Genomic DNA, 22,242 nt, shown 5'->3' with positions numbered 1-22,242 from the left:
TTTCCTGGATGATCTAAAGAAATCCGTTAATTATTTTTGCTTTTATAATCCCTGAACTCCCCATTTTACGCTGTCTGTTTTGTTTATGAAGGTTAATTAAATCACAAAGGCAAGAATTGTTTTTTACATAGGGGCACTGCACACCTGTAGGCATTCCTTGCCCTTATACTAAGTAAAAAATGGTAGCAGATGTAAAACTAGATCCCTCTTTCCTCCCATGTTTGACTATTCTGAACTTTGCGATGTTTTATTTCTGGATTTATGTTTGGCAATTCCCACACAGATTTTAAATACTGAAAGTTTGGGGACTTCTCATTCCATGAGAAGAACAAAGAAGAGAAATGCAACAGGGACTGAAGCAGATGATGCATAGCATGAAGAGAAGACACAGAACGGGAAACAATGGGGAAAAATAAGACTTCAGAAAAGCTGTTGATGAAAAAAAAAAGGAGAGAAGAAAACTGTGAAATGCAAAAACAAGAATTCATTATTTTATTTTATTTTAAGACAGGAGCTGGAAAGGTATGTAGAGAATCAAAGAATGGATCTGGAAAAAATAGAGGTATAGGGTCATCAAGGAATCTTCACCTTTAATTTTAACTTGATGTGTCATAAGCACTTGGCTTTCACGTGAAACAGTATTTTCTTTCACGGGAACTAAAATCTGAAATGTAGAAGACAACTTTCCAACATTTTTAGTATTTTGCTATTTTCCTCTACAAAAATGAGATATGAGAGGAAAACATAAGGCCAAGCACAGCACCCCTTATCACAAATATCACCGTGACCCACAATCTCTGATTCAGAATTTCTGAATCTACTGCCTAATACCAAGCAGCTTTGCACTCCTCAAGCAGTTGTTGATGGCATAGCATCTGACAGAGAGTACATAAGTGCAGCACATGTAACTTGCAATGTCAATGTCCCAGTAGATTTTATAGACTTTAAATATTTTGTAAATCTTATCTTTTAAAGAATGTCAAGTCTTTACTTCCATAAATAGTGTGTTAAGTATTATTTAGCTTTGCTTTTCTTTTTTTCCTCCCCTTTGTTTTACCTCCACGGCACAAATCCTCCAGCCTCATACTCTGCAGCTCTGCCATTACTTAGACTGCAGCACTCTTTTGCAAGACAGGAACAATGCAATGCTTTAGGAAAGAGAGACGAAGGGAAAATGGGGAAAATGAAACCAGTAACAAAGCCGTGTCACCTCCTGTGATTACAAGAGGCAAAAGGTCAAATATTACTTTTAACAGCTGCAAACTCAGGACCAGACTTGATAGTTGCAAATCGTAGGGAATGCTCAGCACATCAATGTGCAGCAACACACAGAAATTAATCCATGAAAGAGCTACTAAGTGGGGGGTGGGGAGAAGCCACCAGAGTGATAATGCATCATGGAGAGCTGTCAGTCTAAATGAAAGTACTGGAGCAATTAGCAGACACAGTACTAAGCGCTGTGCCACTTTCCCCGTTTTAATTGTACTTCATCTTAGTCAGAAGCTAAAGTCAAACTGAACTCAGTTGGATATGGCAGAACTGACTCATTTTGAAGAACACAATGGTCTAACAGTTAACTTCTACTTTTCTAACAAAATAAGGAGTAGGAGTTTTGAGACAAGAAACATGGGGAGAAAGAACTGGGAGTAGCGGCGGCCTGGAAAATTTTGCTCAGAACAGTATTCATTTTCTAAAGGCAATCCCTATAAAAATCTACAAAATGCCTCACATTACTCCCTATCGAAGGCTTTCTTTACATTTACCTCACATAAGACTCTAATGAGAACTCAGCCATTACTGTGGACTGGGTGCTGAATCACCAGTACTTTTACTGGTACCCTTTCCTTGCTGGCTGGGAAATCAGCCAGCCTCCCGTCCCCCTCTGGGTCCCTGGACAGCGAACTCTTCGGAGGGTGAGGCATGGACCTGATGACACCACTGCTGGGGCTAAAGGGGAGTCTTTGGGAGGTCCAAAAGTTGACAAGGTTTCTTTTCTGGCATGAAAGCAGCAGCACAAATAAATCCTTTAGAGCTCAGCAGGCAAGCAACGGGAAGCACTAACCTTGAATTTTAGCAAGTAGGTGCCTAAGCCCTTCCCCATTTCTATCCTCATTGTGCTTGGCTTGCTTTCATGACTTGCATGAGTAATGTTTTGGTGGTGATACACATGCTTTTGTCTTCCAGGTTTATTTTTCTCCCCCTTAAAAGAAAGAGCCCAGAATGGGACAGCAAGCTCAAACCTTCCTCCCCTCTCTTTATGCCAGGATCTGGTTGACAGTCTTGTCTCTGTGTTTTAAAATAAAACTACCATGGCTAGTTACTGAAATGGCCTGTGACCTGAACGGCTACACTTATTCACAAATCCTCTGTCTTCTCAGTAGCCCATATCCCAAAATATGCAGTAGGAAATGAAAGGTGGCTGAGTCTCTGCACACCCTTTGTACTTTGTTGGGGACATACAAAAAACAGAGCTGTAACCTCCCCAGAAATGGATGGTCAAGTCAGTCAGCTATGAAAATACTGATATCAGCCTGTCCTAGCACATCCCAAAGTGCAGACGCTGCAACTGAGCAGCCAGGAAAAAAAAAAAAAAAAGTTCATTGCCACAGCTGGATGAAGTGTTCAGTAATGAGACATTACATCGTTTTGGGGGTTGCAAATATTGTGAGACAGAGCTGTTTACTTCATTGTACCTACCACTGGGTATCCTGGCATTTTGTCCTGCCTGTGGGTTTGTTTAGAAGAGTAGATGTGACATGCAAACTAAGCTGAATTGTTCTGAGGAGCAGGATTCAATTCCATATATTTAGAGGAGTTCCTCAGCAAAGTGTTTTTCCCAAAAGGTATCATTTTGATGAGGGGATAGTTTTTACTGTTGTCATGTGACACTGATTTGTTGCAATTTTTAAATCAAAGCTTAACAATTCGTCTTCTTGACACTACATTCTACTTTTTTTTTCTTTTCCTTTTTTAAGTTTTCAATGAGCTTCAATAACAGAGGAGTAAAGAGAAAAGAAAGAAATTTTTGGCACTCTCTCTATTCTCACACAAAACAGTAACTGTTTTGGCATCCAGAGACATCAGCTCTGTGCTCAAAAATGATTTCACTTAGATGCTTTCACTTGCACAAAGGTAGCAGAACTACCATTAGCTCCAGCAGATGAAAAAGGGTACTAATATAAGACCTTTCACTGAATAGCTACTAGGTATGTAGTTAACATTAAATATTTACATACACGTGATAATGTTTGTTCAGGAATACCACAAATAAGAGAGTGTCCAGGAATGAAGAGCCAGAACTTGGCATGGCTGCTATGAAGCCCAATGAGTTTATATCTTCTGAATATTAAACCCTTCTTGCTATCTTTGACTTCATATTTCTTCGTCATTAACAGAGCTCATTGTTTGACTAGATCAATAATCTCATCACACACTTTAAGTTGAACAATCTAGGTTGAAATGTCATGGCTATCATTCACCCAGCTCTGTATGTAAAGTAGCAGTGGCACACAGGATCAGAGGTAGCTTTCCACCTGTAAGTATTGGAAACTAGTTTTAGAGGTGTGGTTTGTTTGTTTTTGCTTTTATGTTGTTTTTTTTTTTTTTTTTCCATGACTCTGTATGCTTATACTAAGGAATCTGTGGTATTTGTGCACCTAGATTAAGAGCACACATCTTCTCTAGTCTTATAGCGAGAACTACTCAGCTCAGCACAAGTACAACTGCAATGAACACAAGAGGGACTATAAAGAGGGACTGTATATGGAGGGATTAGAAGAAGTACAACATTCTGTCTTCATGTTATGAGGACATGGGAAACTAGCACACCTACCACAGGACACAGCCAACACTTCATCCAAGAACACCTCTGCTCAGTTTCTGCCCACTGGAGACACATAACTGTGGGGCTGTGCTTCTGAGTCATTCCCTGGCACAAACCCCTCCTCACTTGGCTGTGTGGCACATTCCTGTCTAACAACTGCGTATCTGCTTATGAAGAACAGCTGTGTTTCAGCTTTGCAAAGACTTTGCACTGCCTCTACTCTTGGGAGTACTGCGTCTTAAAGGAGGCAGGGCTTCTGTTAACACACATTGTCCCAGCAGAACAAAGAAGCTGCAGCGCTGACAAAGACAGACCAAAGTCCTGTAGAAAAGCAACGTGGTTGGAACTCTTGTCCATACAGCTATATTCTAACCCTCTGCCTGCCATCAGTCCTCTGCATAATTCTTGGATCACTACTTCATCCTTGTGTGCTATTTAGAATTCAAGTTCTTCAGGGCAAAGACCTACTTCAATTTTATATTTCACAATTCCCGGGGCTGGAGACCACTTTGGGTCTCCAGACCTTCTATAACAGAAGCAGTAATAGTATAGCTCCTATACAAACCTTCACAGCTATATACCAAAAGAACATAAAGAAGTGTCTCATTTTGCAGCTACATGTTGATCATGCAATACAGATTTCTCTATTCATAGAAAGCTGTATTTCTTGTTTTACTGTAACTCATAAGAGAATCAATTCACATATAATCCTCCTATATGTAATTTACAAATGCAGATTAAAATACAGTGTTTTAGCAAATCATTTCTTCTTGCTCCCCATGCAGCCTGAAGAACGGTCCTAATATGTAAGCTGTGCTTTGCAGTGAGCTATGATGGGACTCATTGCCACATGCTGTCTGCCTTCGTTAATCACTGTGGTCCTGCTGCTTCAGGCCTTAGGAAGCCTTGTGGATTTCATACATAAATTACTTAATGAAACCATATCACTTTAAAAAACAAACTCTAGCAAACATACCACAGTAGTAACTAAAACGTATAAATTTCACCTTATGTTACAGGACAGGTCTCCAGAACTGCTTCATGCACTTAGTGCTGTCTGGTCAATGAAAGCATCCAAGAGCTTCTGCAAGTGAACAAGCCCAGACTCTGATTTACTTCTGCCTACAGAATCCTTTCTTCTGTGTTGCAAAGATCCGTTAGACTTAATAAAATGGAATGTGACCTTTAAATTGTGGTTCTGAGTGTGCTCACAGAGAATATAGGAAGCAATCACGTTATTTGTATTTAAAATGTGTGGTAGCCTTCCTATTTGTGTACCTACAACCTTCTGGTACTGATGGACAAATTTTTTGCTGTAACAAGGAAATAAAAGATGGGTGCGAGCTACTTGCATATGCCTTGGGTGGGAAGAATGAATTATAAAATCTGTTGCACGCTACAACATAGCTATGCTGGAAATGCTATGGTTAACCAACGCCCAGATGTTAAACTTAGAGACAACCAACTATGCGAGCTACAACATAAGAAAACAGGAAACTTAAAACAAAAAATGAGGCTAGAACATGGTCATAAAAAAAAAAATGAAATCTCAAGGAGCAGTAAAAACAAAATCCGTGATGAGGCCTGAAGAGCAGGATGGAAGGATTAGTTTTGCTTTTCATTCCATACTAGAAATCCCGATACAGTACCTCCCATTGACTAAGAACTGTTATCTTGCCAGAAGACTAACCTTTGTCATAACAAACATTGGTAGGTTACATGCTTTTCAAAGACAAGAAGTATCATATAATGTTTCAATTCTTTTGGCTTTTTGAAAGAGAGAACTCTCAGCAAAGTGTGAACACAAAATTCCCTGGCTTACAGGGAAGCCACCTCGGGGAGATTGTGATAAACTACAAGACAAACCATGAAGAGAGATTGTTAACCATCATTCCTTATTTTACACAATTTCAGGGATGAGCTGTCTGTCTCTGTCATAGAGAAGATCACAGAGTACAGGAGTAACCATAAACAAATACTCTGAATGCACTCTTGTAAAGTGGAGGAAGATGCTTGGTGTATTTTGAGGAACCTGGCTTGATCACAGCAGTCTTGGAATCACAAAGCTGAATTCACAAACCCTGACAAGCTAATTGCAGGTCCTACCTCTTTTCTTTCTATGCTCCCATGAATTAACTGTGGAAGAATTAAAGTCACCAGATTTAAAAATCTCTTTAAAAATGAATGACCTTTCCATAAAGTGTGGCAACTTAAAACTCTTGCCTAAAATCTGCAGATGAGGAGAAAATGAAGAAAACTGGAATATCCCTGTAACATAACCTACCAAACGCAGCCGGTAAGTCTAGAGAAAAAATATTTTTATGCCAGATATATCTAATAGTCCAGATGGCCAGACAGGTCCCATGACAGCTGTTTTATTGAGGAGGACTATAACAGATTTGAAAAATAGCCTACAATCAAATATATACATACACATACATATATATGTATATATATATCAAACTACATAATGTGAGATCAGATTCTGAGGTCTTCAGTGAGTTTTCGTTCACTGAATCCAATGTGAATGTGCCTAAAAAAAGCTGTATAAGAATCTCACAGTACAACTCTTACCTTTCAATATTTAACCCAAACCCCTTTCAATTCAAAAGCCACCTAGTAGAACTGACTGATCCACACTGCTTTGTCAAAACAAAGGCATTCTGCTAGAATGCTTGTGTTGGTCTATGTTTTCCTTTCTTTCCATGAAATTGTTGTTTATAAAAATAAAGAGAAACCAGATTAAAATTAAAATTTGAGTTTCAGTATTGAAGTTATAAACATTTTAAAATATAATACAATTCCTTGTTTTAAGAAGAATTGCAGAATTGGTTTGTTTGTTTAAGTCAAAAGCACTGAACAAATGATCCATGGAGTCACACTAAATATATACTGTAACTCTGAAATGAGTACAGTCACAAAACAAAAACCTCCAAATTTCCCACAGAAAATAATAGCTATCAATAAACTATAGTTGGGCTATGCAGCTCTGCTCACCAGCTAAGCAAGATATACATATATATATATATATATATATATACACATATCCCTGTATATTGAAGTATATACAGAGTATACAGGGATATACTCGGCTCATCAGTCAAGCTTTCAATATACTAGGGATAGAGCATGTCCACACTTCTCCTATCTCCAGGTTTCTCCTGGATATTCTTTTCCCATGGAAACTGAAAATTTTGGATATTTGTCTTCGATTTCTAAATGCTTGGCAGCAACAACACCAAAGCTGCAGCTCCAACCCTGTTGCCAGACGTCTGGAAATCCAGACATGTAGACACCATGAGTTCACATCAATTCTACAGCACGTGCACAAGGGGTCTAAACACACTCAGACAAAGCATGAACAAAAGGTCTGATTTTTAGGAAGCACTGGACACATTGATCATACTTGCGAGAGTTTATGCATATCTGCTGGTATTGTAATAGGTTACTGTACACTTGGCAAGTAAGGGTACATGCTTTAATTCATTATGACACTTGTGTATGGCTTTATTTTTAAACCTATACCTTTACATATTCATCCTTTTTCCAATTTTTCATGAAACATGTTAATTATCTTCTTTTGAGAGATTTTGAACCAAATCTTCTAGCAGGCTCCAGCATTTTATACCTACTTTTGCAGATATAATAGATTACCATGTTCGATTTGTCTTTTGCAAATGCATAGATTTTTTCCTGGTGCCAGCAGAGTATGCATACAAAATGAAAAGAACAAAATTGTAAGCCAGGTGGAGAAATGTGGCTATCAAGCATAAGAAATGATCTCCACTTAATTTAAATTTGGAAATTAGGCTTGAGGCTGTAAATTCTATTTCTTGCAAATACAAGTAATATTTCCAGAAAAATTCTACTTGAGTTAGTCATCCAAAATTGATGCTGTACAAATGGGAGCTTCATAAAGCATAGCCTGCTATCTCTTGGAAGTCAGTTGGAAGGAAGAAATCATCCTGTGCAAACAAAACAACATTCCACAGATTTTTAGGGGGGGGAAATGGAAACTAGGACTGAACAGACAGGACAGAATCTTAAACAAAGTCCCATATAACCAGGAATATACAATACATTTTCATCTTGTGCCTTTTCATTTATTAACACATGATGGGTGCACACATCTACAAAATGATGAAGGACAGTGTGATTACTATTTAGATTCTTTTTAGCCTTGGTCAATATAGTGTATCACCTGTAAGGATACCAGCTCCTCGTATTGGATGGGATGAGGACAGCACAAAGTCAGAGAACTCTTGAACTGAAATAGCCCCAGCCCACATAGCACAAAGTATGAGCCAGGATGTGCAGTTAGACTGAAAGTTAAACTTGCCCAGCAGAAGCCAGAGACACAATACAATTTATTTTACTAGGGCATCCTTCTCTACCCCAAGTTTTACACAATGATTCACACAGGTACAGTGTCTAAATGACACTTGCAGAGAAGTCTTCCCTAGGTAATGTCAGAGACAGGAAGGGGCAAGGTTCCAAACGAGTAAAACAATATGAGAGAAAAATCTTCCATGAAGCTAGTAGGGATAGCAAACACATCTCTGTGAATGAAGGAAGCAAGGAATCAAAGAAGAAAATGGAGGAATTTGGAGAACAGAATAGAGACATCACCTGTCAGAAGTTTTGAAAGCAAGGAATGAAGTTCCAAGCTTAATCGAGATATTTTAAGGTAGGCAAAAGAAGATAGGTCCACTGTGACTGAGTTCTCTGAAGTGAGAAAGCATGCTGCCAACCACATTTGGGGCAGATGATGCTAAGAATGTAGAAGGAACATTGCTGATTGAATTACAGTATATTCAAATGAAGAGGCCGAGCTATATTTGAATCACCACATGTTACAGAGACTGTAACAGACAAACTTATGTTCAGGAAGGAGCTTTGAGGAAAACGTATTTCTGCATCCTGGCTGCAATGCACCTTTCTTAGGAAGTAAGGTCTCATAAAAGGTCACAGGAAAGTCTAAATGCCAAAACCCATATAGAATATGGTAAAAGGAAATCTACTACCCACAAATCAGAAGCAATATCCCCTTTAAACTGGGAACTTCCTGGGCTTGTTCTTGGCCTGATTTACATCCCACAAAATTGTATGTGCTGCATAGTTTTACAAATAAGTAAATTAAAGGTGTATATGACTTATTTCCATTATTTTAAGTGTTGATTTTTTTCCAGTTTCCTGATCCAATATATTGCACAAATGGCACAATTTGTGCTAGCTCTACTAGATCTTGAATACTTTCCTTACTCCGGGAACAATTTCCTTTCTTTTACAGCTTGAGATGCTGATCTAGCAATAATTATAGCTACACAAATTTATGGGTGTGAATAATCCCATTGATGTCAATATAGTTGATCAAATGTGTAAATTTAAGCATGTGCATTGCCAGGAGTAGACTGGGTTGCAAGCAAAGAAAATTGATCATTATTTAAAACGTAAGTTTCTGATCAATATTTTAATATGATGACATGGTTCCAGAAAGCAGAGATTCTTACCTGATACTTAGGAATATTAACTAGCACTAATTTATACTACTTGGAAAACTAGTCAAGAAATTTGATCAAATAGTGATCTTTTTGTTAAGTCTGCTGTATTTTAACTCTAGCACTCCTAAAATCGCAGTAGAATCTCAGTGATTTCCTAAGTATAATACAAGGCACACAAGCAATTATGTTCATTGTTGATGACAATGCCTGATTATTTAAAATAAACTTTGAAAATTGAAAAGTTTCTTCCTTGATATTTCCGTTGTCCAGAAGAACGTAAAATAAGAAAATACAGATCACTAGATCAGTCATTCAATGTCTGTCATTCTCTCAGCATCTAATTGCCAAGGACATCACAGGAAACAAGTACTCATTCTTCCTACTAACCATTCAGAACCCAGTTTGACTGACCCCTGAATCATACAATTTTTTTCACCGTTATCTTCATGCCAGCATAAAACATCAGATATCAGCAAAGAAGGAACGCTTCTGACAAGAGAATAAAGAATGATGCAGAGTAGGGAGTAGCAGGGGGTGTTATACTGGGCCTATTCAGAGCCTGGTGAGCAATCATTTTGTGTTAGCAACATGAAAAACTGTTAAAGGTCAGGTTGATCGTCAAACGTCAGTTATACTAATTTCATTGGACTGATTCCTGAGGTTCCTGACTCACTTTTTATTCCAGCAAAACCAAAGTCCCACAAGGGAGGAAAAATTTGTTTGCAGTATAAATGTTGGCCTGGGAATGAAGAACTGGTTTCAGCTCACTCTTTCACAAACAGAATTCCTGTCTTGTTTCAGGAGAATCACTTCACCTCCCTTGCCACAGATATCCATCTACAGACAGCAACACTAATCTGTCTTCTCCTCAGTTCCTGGTAGGTAACAGTGCTCAGCACAGGACAGCTCAAGCACAGTCAGGCTTGTCCCTCACTGGAGCCTGCCAATGTAAGCCAGTATAAAAAATACTAATTTCTATGGTGAATTTTTCACACAGGAGGCATACTAACGAAGTACCACTGCCTTGGCATCTGCTACTGCCATTGGCAGAGACTGGATACTGGGATTGATGGGCATTTGAGCTGACACAGTACAGCTGTTCCTATGTTCTTGTGTTTCTACAAGGTCTTAAAAACATATGTTTTATTTTTGGTTTTAAATACTCATCTTTGACCCAACAATGCACTGAATAACTCGTACAAATAGATGAGCTTACATTCCAGTGGGTATACAGAGACCTGAAGATTTTCATGTCCTCTATAAATTGTTTCCAAATTAACCGCTTAATTAACTACAACCACAGTGAGAAAACAGAAATGGACAAATAAATAAATAAATCTGGTCTATAAAAGGTGATGGGGTGATGGTGAATTATGGGAAATACCACTTTCAATCAAGAAAGCATATGAAAATCCTGAATCTGATTTTCCTAATTTCATTAAAGCCACTGGAACTGTATGTTTTAAATGAGACCACTACTAGAATCAGGTCCTAATTGTTAATGGAAAATCATCCAGTGTGTGCCTTTATTGCCCCTAACTGAGGTTTGTAAGTGACCTAAGTTTAAAAAACTCACAGTATTTTAAGTTTCATAGTTGAATTCTTCCTTTAAGTTCTTTCATACAGCAAACCTGGATAGGATAAAAAATGTACAACAAAAGCTGAGACTCCACTACCTGAAGAAGGAAAATATCCATCTACAGTTAAAGAAATACAAAATAGTCCCATTATCACTAACTGGTCGATAGACTCCTTTAGTGAAATTATTGTTATTGTGTTTCCCATGGAGAAATCAAAGTAAGAAACAGATGTCTCTTTCTTTTCTGTAAATTCGAACCCAACTGAAGTGACAGATGAATAGCAGTAAAGGAGCTATTCTGAGAACTCTCACATACAATGTATGGAAACCACTTCCTTCGTTTGCAGGTGTTTGGATTGCTTTCTCATGTGGACTATGACCAATAATTGTGCCACTGGGAAAAAAAAATAAAATAAAATAAAATAAAGCAAAGCACACAACTCTCACCCACCTCAAAATGCATTTATAAAGCTAAGAAAAACTTTTATTACAGATGCCTCCAATGAAATCCTTGGAATTTTGTCACTGTTACGTCAATAAATTTAGCACATATCTATCACCAATCATTCTGGAAAAGGAAATTTTTAGCAAGAGCCAACTGTAAGAAGATGTAATATCATCATTGTATACTTCAATACTGCATCTCCAAATTTTGCACAATAGTGCTTCCTTTCTTCATTTTCTTGTACTTGAGCTATAACAATAAAATGTAAGTATTTTACAGGGCAGTCAGCAGGGGCCCTGATCACTGATGTCAGGGTCAAGTTGCTTAGCCCAAAATGAATGAGAGAACCGAGGAAAATATTGGTGGGGATTTGCTACCTTACTCGTAAACTCATTAAGAAAATGTGTGACAAAACACAAAAAAAGAGTTTAAGAAGTAAAGAAATTATATATCCTCCTATAATTGTGTGCCTCCTCAAAGAAAAGGCCCTTTGAAAAGAAAGAATTAAGTAACCCTGGGAGCAAACTTTTTTTTTCTGTTTTTGTAGATATTCTAAGCACATATGATTAAGAGTTTGTTGTCCCCAAAATCCTTGTTTGTATAGTAGATTAAAAGCATCCAGATGTCACCAAAAATATCTGCCCTGTTCTGTAGTCTGTACTGTACGTCACTCTTTCATATGCTGCTGAGTTTGACATTGATTCAACAAACCAGCAACAGATGGTTGAATTCTATACTTCCAGTATGTTAGTTTAATGCTTTTTTTAGGAGATATCGGGGCAATTCTTCTCTGCATTTTATTTAGGCTAAAAAGTACAGTCATTCACTGCAGAAATATTTAAAATACAGAGGATGGGAGAGATTTGTAATGAGATTTTTTTTTGGTTAAATCTCAGAATTTTATAGTTTTTCTTTTTATTTAAGCCTAGAAGCCAAAATTCATTACAGCACTACCCTTCCAGGGACTAGATTTTATTTTTGGAGTGTAAAGCAACCTGCAAATTTATGGGTGCTATATAAATAAATAATCCAATATTATTTTTGTAACTCCAAAGCATGTTGGCTTTTTCAAGTCCACATGATGAATCTGGACTTGGGCCCAGGGTTTTTGGAACAACTTACATTATTGTTGCATCAGTACAAGGCAATTCTATGGGTACAAATACACTGAAAACTCAAAAATTCCTCGAGCAAAGGGGTAGCTGGGGCATTTTCCACAGATATAAATATCTCTTCCCTGAACATGCTTTAGCCTTTATTAATTAATTAATTATTTTATCTACTTCCAGTTGTCAAAGGATTTTAGGATATCACAAAACTTCTTGGTTTAACTCAAATCAGCCGTCTCTGCAGAAGATTGGTATGACTTCGAATTTATTTTTTGTTAGAGCTCTGGGAGGCAGTAATCTGATGGTTTTTCAGAGAAGGATTTAACAAGTTCAGCATTAAGGTTCTTAACTGAAAACACTGCCAAAATTGTGATCTACCCAGCCCTTTTTGTTCCAATTTGAAGGAAGAGACAAATCTGTTGTTTTTTTTTCTAACAGGATCTTCATCCCACAGAATCTTCTTCATGCTGTTTGCACAGTTCAGTCTTTGTTCAACTTATTAATTAAAGTTTCTCGTAATGGAGGGTCAAATATTCATCTGATCTTGCTTCATTAGCATTCAGCAGAGTTACTCCAGAAAAGAGTTTAGCCCATGAACTTTTAATTAGCCTCCTAACAAAAGACCTCTTTTTCCATGCATAAGTTCATCTCTAGCAGAACTGGAATTACCTTAACCTAATAGATATTCTTCACTATTTGTAGTACATTAACCATTGCTGGAAAAGATTTGAGATGGAGAAGAGGTAGCTCATGCAGATCCAACACGATTAAGAGGCAAAAGACAGGCTTTCAAAACAAAATGTATACAGCTCATCCAAAACCTGGAGGAAGTACTACTGTTGCAGAAGAGAGGGTGAACACTAATGGGGGAGGAAAACAGCATTTAATGGCAAATTTGAATATCTCAAAAACCCCACAAAGTGTTATGAGAATTTTAAATAAGGAAGTGTTAACAAGAGATCAAGATTTTGGAACCCTTAGTCCTTTCAATACCAGCTGTGACTCATGCATCTCCATTGGTTACTTTCAGTGAGGTTACTTCCATTACCTTCATTGCATTGAAGCCATCAAATCCTTTTCTTGTTCTGTGACCTTAGAGATTTCCCCACAAACCATTCAAGAACAATTTAACCATTTAATAACAAATCTTCTGGAATGATCCATATTGGCACCAATGAACTTTTGTAGAAGTAAGAATTTAGGTTTCTGTCCTTCATTAATTCCACCAATGAAATGGAAAACGTTACTTCATAGAGCTATTCAGGGACTAAATAAAATAACACTGATGCCAACTTTGCCTAGAAAATGCTGAGAACCTGATTCTTTCACAACTTACAACTGTATAAATCAGGGCTAAATACAATAAAGCTTCAGTGATATTAAAGTCTTCCTGGTGCTTTTACAATAACCATTACCTAAGCAACGATATGTGAAAAAGTAAATAAGAGATAGTGACTAGCACTGTAAGAGACTTTCCGAGTCCCCTTCCTCACTGGAAATAAAAAACGCTGAGTTTATTTTACTTATTTGAATATTTCCCTTCCAGAGTACACAGCTGAAGGACCAGGATTGCTTTCTGCTGAGATATGAATTTCTCACAAATTAATTTACTCCTTAGCAATGTTCTCTGACCAAATTAGAAGAGTTGCCAAGTTTTCACTGGCAGGTAATACTGTTAAGTACTGTAAGCCAGTATTCCTGTGCAAGGTTACTATCATAACATGCTTTTCTAAAATGTTTGCCAGTTTCTTGCTACAACTCTACCCAGTTATTTTAAGGAAAAACACATATCAGCATTTTTGTAACAGTAGAAATCTGGGCTCAACAGAAATTCAGGACTTAATCCTACAAATTTTACTCACACTAATATTCTTATTGGCTTCAAAGAGAATGCTTATATGAATAAGTCCCAGTGAGCTGAGAATCATAGCATTTTACACTTTGTAAATTTGAGTGTTTGGAAGACCTAGGATTCAAATGCCCATTTTGCCACTGGTTGCCTCTGGGACTGAAATACATCTTAAAACCAGCTAAACTACTTAACCAGGGATTAAGGGATGGAAGTTTTTCTCTTAACTAGTTCCACCTAAAAGTCAATGCCCACTGTGCAGATTCCCTCTACAATCAAAGAGCAGAAGTAAGAACATCTGGAGAAAGATTCAGCACAGATACGGTATCTCTGACAAAAGTCCCAGTGATGCTTTAAAATATCCCTGTTCCCAGCTCTCTGCCCTTGACCTTTTAGGAAACCATTCTGAAAATACAGACAGCACTTCACTCATCTCTCTCCAAAATCTGGTGTATCAGCTTAAAATATGGAGTGAGGTGATTTTGCTTTTCCAGTTCAATTTCAAGCTGGTACACTCAGGCTACAGAACAGAGAGAGAGCTGGGAGATGAATGTCCAAAACTGCCCTAGTGAGAGTCACTAAAAAACTCAGAATGAAAACTAGAAAACTAGTCACTCTTGCTGAGAGCATATACATTTCTGCGCTTCATTTGTAGAGGTATAAAACAAAGGTGACAGGTACTCTCTGTCTCACAGGAGTGGTATAAATATAAAAGCATTGAAGAGGGTGAGGTGCTGTATGTTAGAGTAATGACAACTGTAGGAGCATCACAATCCTTAGTTTTTGCACTAAGAATACTATTATTAGCAAAGAAAAAAATACTTTTCTATATCAAAGACTTCAGAAGAAAATGCATAAAGTATTAAGATTTTTTCTAAGCACTTCTAGCTGAAAAAAAGACAATTCCAATTAGTCATGGTCATCAAAACAGTTTTAAGCTAAGGGATATCTTTGGCTCATGTGCTAGCACCAGTCAGGTACAAACAGTATCTCAGGCAAAGTGGACTGCTTTCTGGAAAACATACCTGATCCTGAAAAGACGTTGAAGTGGTTTTCTTGTATGCTATGCCCACAAGCAGCTTTAGCATCCATCATAATACAGTTCCGAAAACGTGGGTTATAAAATAGCTATGAGAGACTTACCTGAATGTAGCTTTAACCCCAGCAGTTTAATAAACAGTTAGAAAAAGATCATTTCCTTGTAAACTCTTTACTGAAAATATATAGACCAATTACGATAAACATTTGCGTCCTTTAAAGTAATTGCTTTTGTAATGGGTATTGTAGAGTCTCTGTGCTATGTATTCTATGAGAGCTAAGCAAAAAACTTATATTTATATTTACTAGTGCATGTTATCCCTTGCTTACTGGTATATCAACTGTTTCATATACCAGTAATATACCTTTGATTGAAGAACCACGCTTAAAATATCTACATTATTTTTAACGCTGCAGTGGATCCTACTGTCCTCATTTCTGATCAGGGCTTCATTCAACTAGCTTCTTCACAAACACAGAGATGCGGTCCACAGTGTTTGTGTGGTTAACAGGAAGAAGAATGTGCAATTTGCAGATATTTGCAGTGTTTTCAGTTCTACTGTGCTCACCTGCCCCTATGCCAAGAATCATTAGAAGGCAACTCATTTAAATTCATTTTCTTTTCAAAAATAGCTTGTCAAAGTACTACATGTTCCCTGGAACTACCTCTGGCCAAAGATAGTACATGTCCATAAAGTTTAGCCTGTTTATTTTCAAGGTTTAAAAAAATAAATGCTTCAATTATCTTCTGGTTTATTGAGTATCTCAAGACATCATGTGGCCTGTAAATCACAGACCAACTCTGAATGGGTTGATATTACAAATAAAATAATTCTCCATCTTCTTATAAAACAGACCTAAAACATTTTAAGAAAGCAAAGACAACATAACACATTGCCTGGAGACCCCCACATAAACCACTGTCTCCAAATAATTTCAATTTCTAGACAACACATTTTCAATCACTACAGTAACTCTCAGGCTGCATTCATCTGTTCCAGAAATTCTTGTACTCACTTTCAGTTCAAAGCTCAAATTCCCTGTTTTTTGTGTAGTCAGTGTTGCTTCTGGCTCAATGTCATACTGTCTTACTCAAAAGTAGAGTCAGATGGGAAAAACAACTCAGTAATTAACCAGCAATTTGTAGAAGAGGTAAAATATCTTCATAGTAGGGGTATAATGGAATCATTATTGAAAGCTGCCTAAAAGCACTACATGAAAACAGAGAGAAAGATGTTTGACCTCAACCATACCAATTGCACAAATAAAGCCTTAATAATAGCTTGCAATCACACTTGGCTGGGCATTATTTCCCAGACACGCAAGGTCTGCATTACAGGGCCAGAAGCAATGACTCACTCTGCCAGCTGCTGTGAAGGCACAGGGCAGCTTGTTATTCTGTCATAAGTTGTTTTGTGCATGCTGTAAAAGCTTCTATACATCTGATCCCTCAAGAAAACATTCTCTCTCTGTAAGCAAAAAGGTAGGTAGTTTTCCCATTTCTGAAACATCATTTAAAGTTATTTTTTTAAGGTGGAAAAAATATCTTTTATTCAAAGAAAAAAGAATACTCAAAGGTCTTCTCTTCTTAAAGGCATGACCAAAAAAAAAACCAACCCAAACTGGGCAGAGGGTGGGGGGAGGAACACTTTACACCCAAAGGCAATATAAATGCATACATTCAGTACTGTGTGCATCTGCATCCATCAGCACTGCAGGCTGTGTATCACTGTGCAGTTCTGAACTTTAAAAGAAGCACACAATTCTAAAAGCCTCTAGGTCTTTTCTATACCAGCTCTTGCCTAGAACATCAGCTGTTAAATTTTCACAAGTTGAAAGTGGAAACTGGAAAGCCAGCCTTCCATTTCTATATCAAAGACTCTGGCTAAGACTGTCTATTATTTCTGTTATTTGTGTCAGCAAAAGACTTAAGGTCAACATTACTGTTCAAAGCCTTTGTTAGTCCAACCATATGATCACTTGCATGTTTTATAGCCTGCTTTTCTCATGCCTATGCTTTTTTGCCCTCACATAATATCTATTATTTTATCTGTTTGAGAGGTATGATATTGGTCACAATTTTAGCAAAAGGCAGAACTTTATCTGCAATGGCTCTTCAAAGTTTGGAAATGAGCAATTATAATTTAGCAATTGTCTTAAACATTACACAACTTCTCTGAACATCTTAATTTTTCACAGTTTGTCTGAGCTTCTCATAAATTGGCTTACCTTAGGCAATTTCAGGATTCCTTGTTTCTGAACTGCCTGAAGATCAGCCTCTCTTTTGACATGATGACATTGCTGAGTCTGATCCTGGATAGCACCCAGTCTTTTAGAGGAGCAGTCTATGTTGGAAATATTTTGCAATAGCTTCTTAAACATTCAGAGGGAAATTGGCAATATATCATCTTGCAAAGTATAAGATAAGGGTCTTAGTTTTTCTGACATGTATCATCTGGCCCTTCAGTCTGCTCCTTTCAGTAAGCAAGTAAGGCAGCACTCAATCTCTTCAGAAAAGCTACTGCTGTTTTCAGCAGTTTTCAAGATTTCTGATTTTCCACTGACATTCTCTTCAGATCACATACTACATTCACAGCTCTTCAATATCTTAGGAAAATTGAGTGAGATCTAGTGCAGTTCAAAAGCTTGTACTTTAGTCTCTCTAAAGAGGTAAAATCACAGACCAAACTTTCTTGCTTGAGGGTATGAGCTAGCCACTATATGCCCAAGGTTAGGAAAGATTGTCCCTTTGGAGCACACAAATCTAGGATTGTCTGCTGTACAATTTTCTTTTAACATTTTCATTTGGGACTGACCACTGTCAGAAGTATGTTTTGGACTAGCTGGCCCATAGTCATTCCAATGTAATGGCACACTTCTAGTCTTAGCTTTATAACTGGTTTATTTGTAGTTTTATCAGATGTGCTGTCCTCTCATGTTCTAATGAACTTCAAAACTTCTAGCTTCCACAAGAAAAGTACGTTTGTTCTCTGGGGTTAGCAACTGAGGTTTGGGCATCATCTAACACCAGTTTCTCCAGTGCCACATAAAATAACACGCTATAGATGAGTAATATCTGAGCTTTGAAGCTTAAGTTTCTGGTTAACTTCTTCAGAACTAGGGTACTTGAAGCAATAATTTTGCAGATTTTGGCAAAAGTAGTATGATTGTTCCACTCTGGAGCTTAGTGCATTTTCTATTTATCGTCTTGAGACTGAAGATGCAGAGGAAGCAAGTTGCGGAGGGGTGGTTCTCACATAAAAGGACTGTTGTACCATTGCAAAATTACACGTGACCCAATTCTGAGTACAAAGCATCAGGAAAGTGCAAAGATGGCTGAGATGGCAAATTCACAACCAGAAAACTTCAGACGTTTTCCTGAAAGTACAAAAAAAAAAAAAATAAAAAGAATGAGTGAGAGGAAAAGACAATGATGAAATTACCCTGAAACTGTTGATGATTAAATCCTAGCAATGAAGCACTGAGGTACATCTTCAGTTAAACTAGGAATATATGTAGAAGAATCCCATCTTAGTTGTTCACAACAGCTGAATGCCTAAATCCATACATATGATCAAGTTCATGTAATAACATTTATCATGCTTGTTATTTATGTCAACGGTTAGACATGATCTGTTCTGATCTAGTCTTATCTGTTCTTATTCTGGTATGATGTAGAATAGTACAAATCACATTTCTTTGCAACACTGCTAGAACATGAAAATCCAGTACTAATTGTGCAACTATAAATAAATACTGTGAATGGAACAACTAGAACTACATATCCCTAAGCTTCTCCACATCAAAATTATGGTAGATATCTGTTTGTATTTGAACGCACAATAAGAGCAAATCCTTAAGAAGTCACAGATTTTGCAAGTCTCTCCATTTGCAGCTACATAAAATTTCAGACTGTAATGTTTGTTTAAACCTGATACAGACACACCTGGAAACAAGAAGACAGCTGAGGCACATATAACTGCTCCCCTGCGTCTGACCTCAGTAGGAGCTTTGCTGGAGTAAAAGTGAACCATTTCAACATATGAGTCAGTTTGTGTCCGAAGATGTCTTCATGTCATGGCTTTCAGGTAAGTTTCTCTTTAATTAAAGATTTTAAATAATTTTAAAAGGCTTTAAGGTGTTGGCCCATTGCATACCTATCTAAGCATTTAATCCTTTTGTAATGACCTGTAGAGCCTACGGTAATAAAGTAGAAGGGTTAAAAAGAAAGAATAATAAAAATATATTTACAATTATTATTTTTTTTGTGTCACATAAAGAGTGTTTTATCTATAATACAACATACATACATTTCTCTAATGGTACCCAGTTTGCGCCTCACTTTGTAGCACAATATAGTTCTGTAGTTTAACAGAGATATCAGAAAAGATACACATAAAACTGAGTCATAAACACTCCCCCAAATGCAACACCATAAAGAACCTTATGACATCAAAATTACAATGTAGTGGGCAGTACTTTGTGGTCTCTGTGGTGCCTGCAAAGAAAACCACAAAGCTTGTAACATTTGTAGTCTCTCATTCATTCAGACACCCGTTCATTCAGGTCTCCCTCACTCACCCACATCTCTGACCAGCTGCTAAGAAGCTTGCCATGTGATGAGATAGGGCCTCATAACAGGCCAGGTTCCTTTCAAACCATTATAGAGAAATAGACATAGTTCCTACTTGCACCAACACTGGCAGAAGTGCAGGTGTGAACGTTATCAGGGATGTAGTCATTCCTATTATTTACAAACAAGACAAACTTTTTGTTGAACCTCTTTCCAAACTCGTTTTTCCCTTTTTGCCCTCTGTTGTATTATTGCCTGCTATGTCTCCTGCCAGATTGTCCCCACAAATGAGGGAAAATTTCTTCATTGCACACCAAACTACATACTAACATGAAAGGAGATATAGTCCCTCTCACTGCTAAAATTCACTAGCCTGAACATTTGCAATTTAAGATAATTCTTCTGTGCCTTAGGCTAGCAATGCAAAAAAATGGCAGTTTTATGCCGATGAAATCACAATAGATACTCAAAACCATTTTGCAGGAACTCTTTCTCTGATTCATCAGAAATAATTCTCTATCCTACACATATTTTGATTTCAAGTATAGATTACAGTTAGTATTTCATACACTGTGGTGTCTGCTCTGAGATCTTTACATCAGAAACACAGGAAGCTTTCAGTCAATGAAAAAATGAATGTACACAAATGCAAGTGTAGAAATGTACGGTATTATGTCTCTCAGTTCTCCAGGTGACCTCGCTCTTCTCTACATTAAATCTAGAAAGCTCAGAATAGCTGCAGGTGGGGCTAAATTTTTTTGTATACTTGTAGGTTTAGAAGTATTTGCTTCCCTTTACTTTGATTTCAGAAAAGTTGAAATTATTAGGCATTCTTTTCTTGTCTCTTTACTGATTAAACACTTCTGTGGCTGCCTTGCCGCTTCCAGCAATATTGGCTTTTTTCTTTTGTTTTGTCTCCTTCTCAAATGTACTGTCCTTTGCCACACTGTTTATTGTTTCATAATTTTAAGATGAATTCATGGAACTGAAAACAAAGTGATTCATATGCAGGATCTTCCCAAGGTCAAAGCTAAAACCAACTACAACCAAGAGCACAATACTTCAGGGCCCACATGCTGGTAACGATGTCTCACCACTGTCAGAAGCAGGGAGCAACGCAAGCTTTTCTACTTCACACCAATGTTGAAGGTTACTTCAAAAGTTTCTAATTCAGAATTTCCAACAAAAAGTCTGCCAAATCTAAGCATAACGTTTCTGTTCAGAACCAGTTTCTGGTGTGCTAACTCAAGCTGACTGGCACATTAACCCTCAAAAAGGCCAGTGGAACATGGTGGAACAAATCCTGAAGGCAGCATGCAGCATGACTAACCACGTCAGGCTATATCTGTGTTGCATTAGGAGCAGAGGTGCAGAATGGGAGCTGGATTTCCCAAGCGCTGAAATTTCTGTATATGAGAATTTTCTTGTGTAATCTGTTGCTATTGTAGCAACAGGACTTTCTCAGTTTCCACTTGTCTTTGAAAAGAACAAAACCAACAAAACAAAACAAAACCAGTATTTATGCCAGTGACCTGACTGGATCTCTTACATCCCAGATAAGCACATTAAATGGGTACAGTTTTTACTATTGGAAAAATATATTTCAAATTACCTTGTGCACATTTATCTTAGCAGCATAAAGTAGAAGGGAAATCAATACAAATTAGACAAACGTTATTGTGGACTGATTTTCTACATCACTTGGATTCAGATAAAACTAGAACAAGAAGTAAAAATTACTCTCAGCTGCTTTGAGAAGAATGAATATTGGGGAAGAAGGGGGAAGGAATTTAAAACTCCAAATTAGAAATTAACTCCAATCCAATACACGCTACAGCTAAAATTTTATCAGCTGTTGAGGATTTCTATGAAATAGAGAAGTATCTTTATTCTAAAGATTATCCTGTTCTTTTCCTGCAGACAAACCTCTTCAAGGCATTTTCTTCACACAAAAATGCCTTGTATTGATAATGAAATTCAGTGACAAACCTGTGGGTTCTCCAAAGACAGATTGCACCTTTTGGTGAATTATTGTGTCTCCTAAAATGCGAACACAGACCGTTTTGCTCAACAATTCAAACAGATGTCAGGAACACGGTAGGTTTATGCATACTATTTCTTTTGCATAACACAGACTTCAGTAACATGCAGAAGTATCTCTTTTTAAAATGGATTTTTTATTAATTTTTCCAAGATTCAACACCATAATTCAAGTAATATAAAAGACACAAAGCCCTGAAATCACACAAAGAACTCCAATAAGCTGCTATTACACCTTGAAATTTATGAGATTCATATAAAGCTCTTTGCATTACAGAAACAATT

The 22,242-nt window shown here is 37.3% G+C and overlaps 2 protein-coding genes across 2 annotated transcripts in view; one reads left to right on the top strand and one right to left on the bottom strand.

Annotated features, from left to right (window-relative positions):
- ANKRD60 (ankyrin repeat domain 60) overlaps positions 1-22,242 on the bottom strand; it is a 299,598-nt gene that overhangs the window by 211,383 nt on the left and 65,973 nt on the right. The window contains exon 6 of the mRNA XM_083801848.1: positions 17,574-18,722. The gene's annotated coding sequence lies outside the window, so the exon portion shown is untranslated. The remainder of the gene's footprint in view (positions 1-17,573; positions 18,723-22,242) is intronic.
- The window catches only part of LOC310882715 (uncharacterized protein), a 44,273-nt gene continuing 37,067 nt past the window's right edge, over positions 15,037-22,242 (top strand). The window contains exons 1-2 of the mRNA XM_083801847.1: positions 15,037-16,827; positions 19,285-19,432. Of these exons, the coding sequence (XP_083657973.1) occupies positions 19,409-19,432 (24 nt within the window). The 5' untranslated portion in view covers positions 15,037-16,827; positions 19,285-19,408. The remainder of the gene's footprint in view (positions 16,828-19,284; positions 19,433-22,242) is intronic.

Source organism: Anser anser (genome assembly GCF_964211835.1).
Source record: "Anser anser genome assembly, chromosome: 16".
Classification (NCBI taxonomy): Eukaryota; Metazoa; Chordata; class Aves; order Anseriformes; family Anatidae; genus Anser; species Anser anser.
The sequence above is the reverse complement of the archived record's forward strand: the minus strand, read 5'-3'. Positions and strand labels throughout refer to the sequence as shown.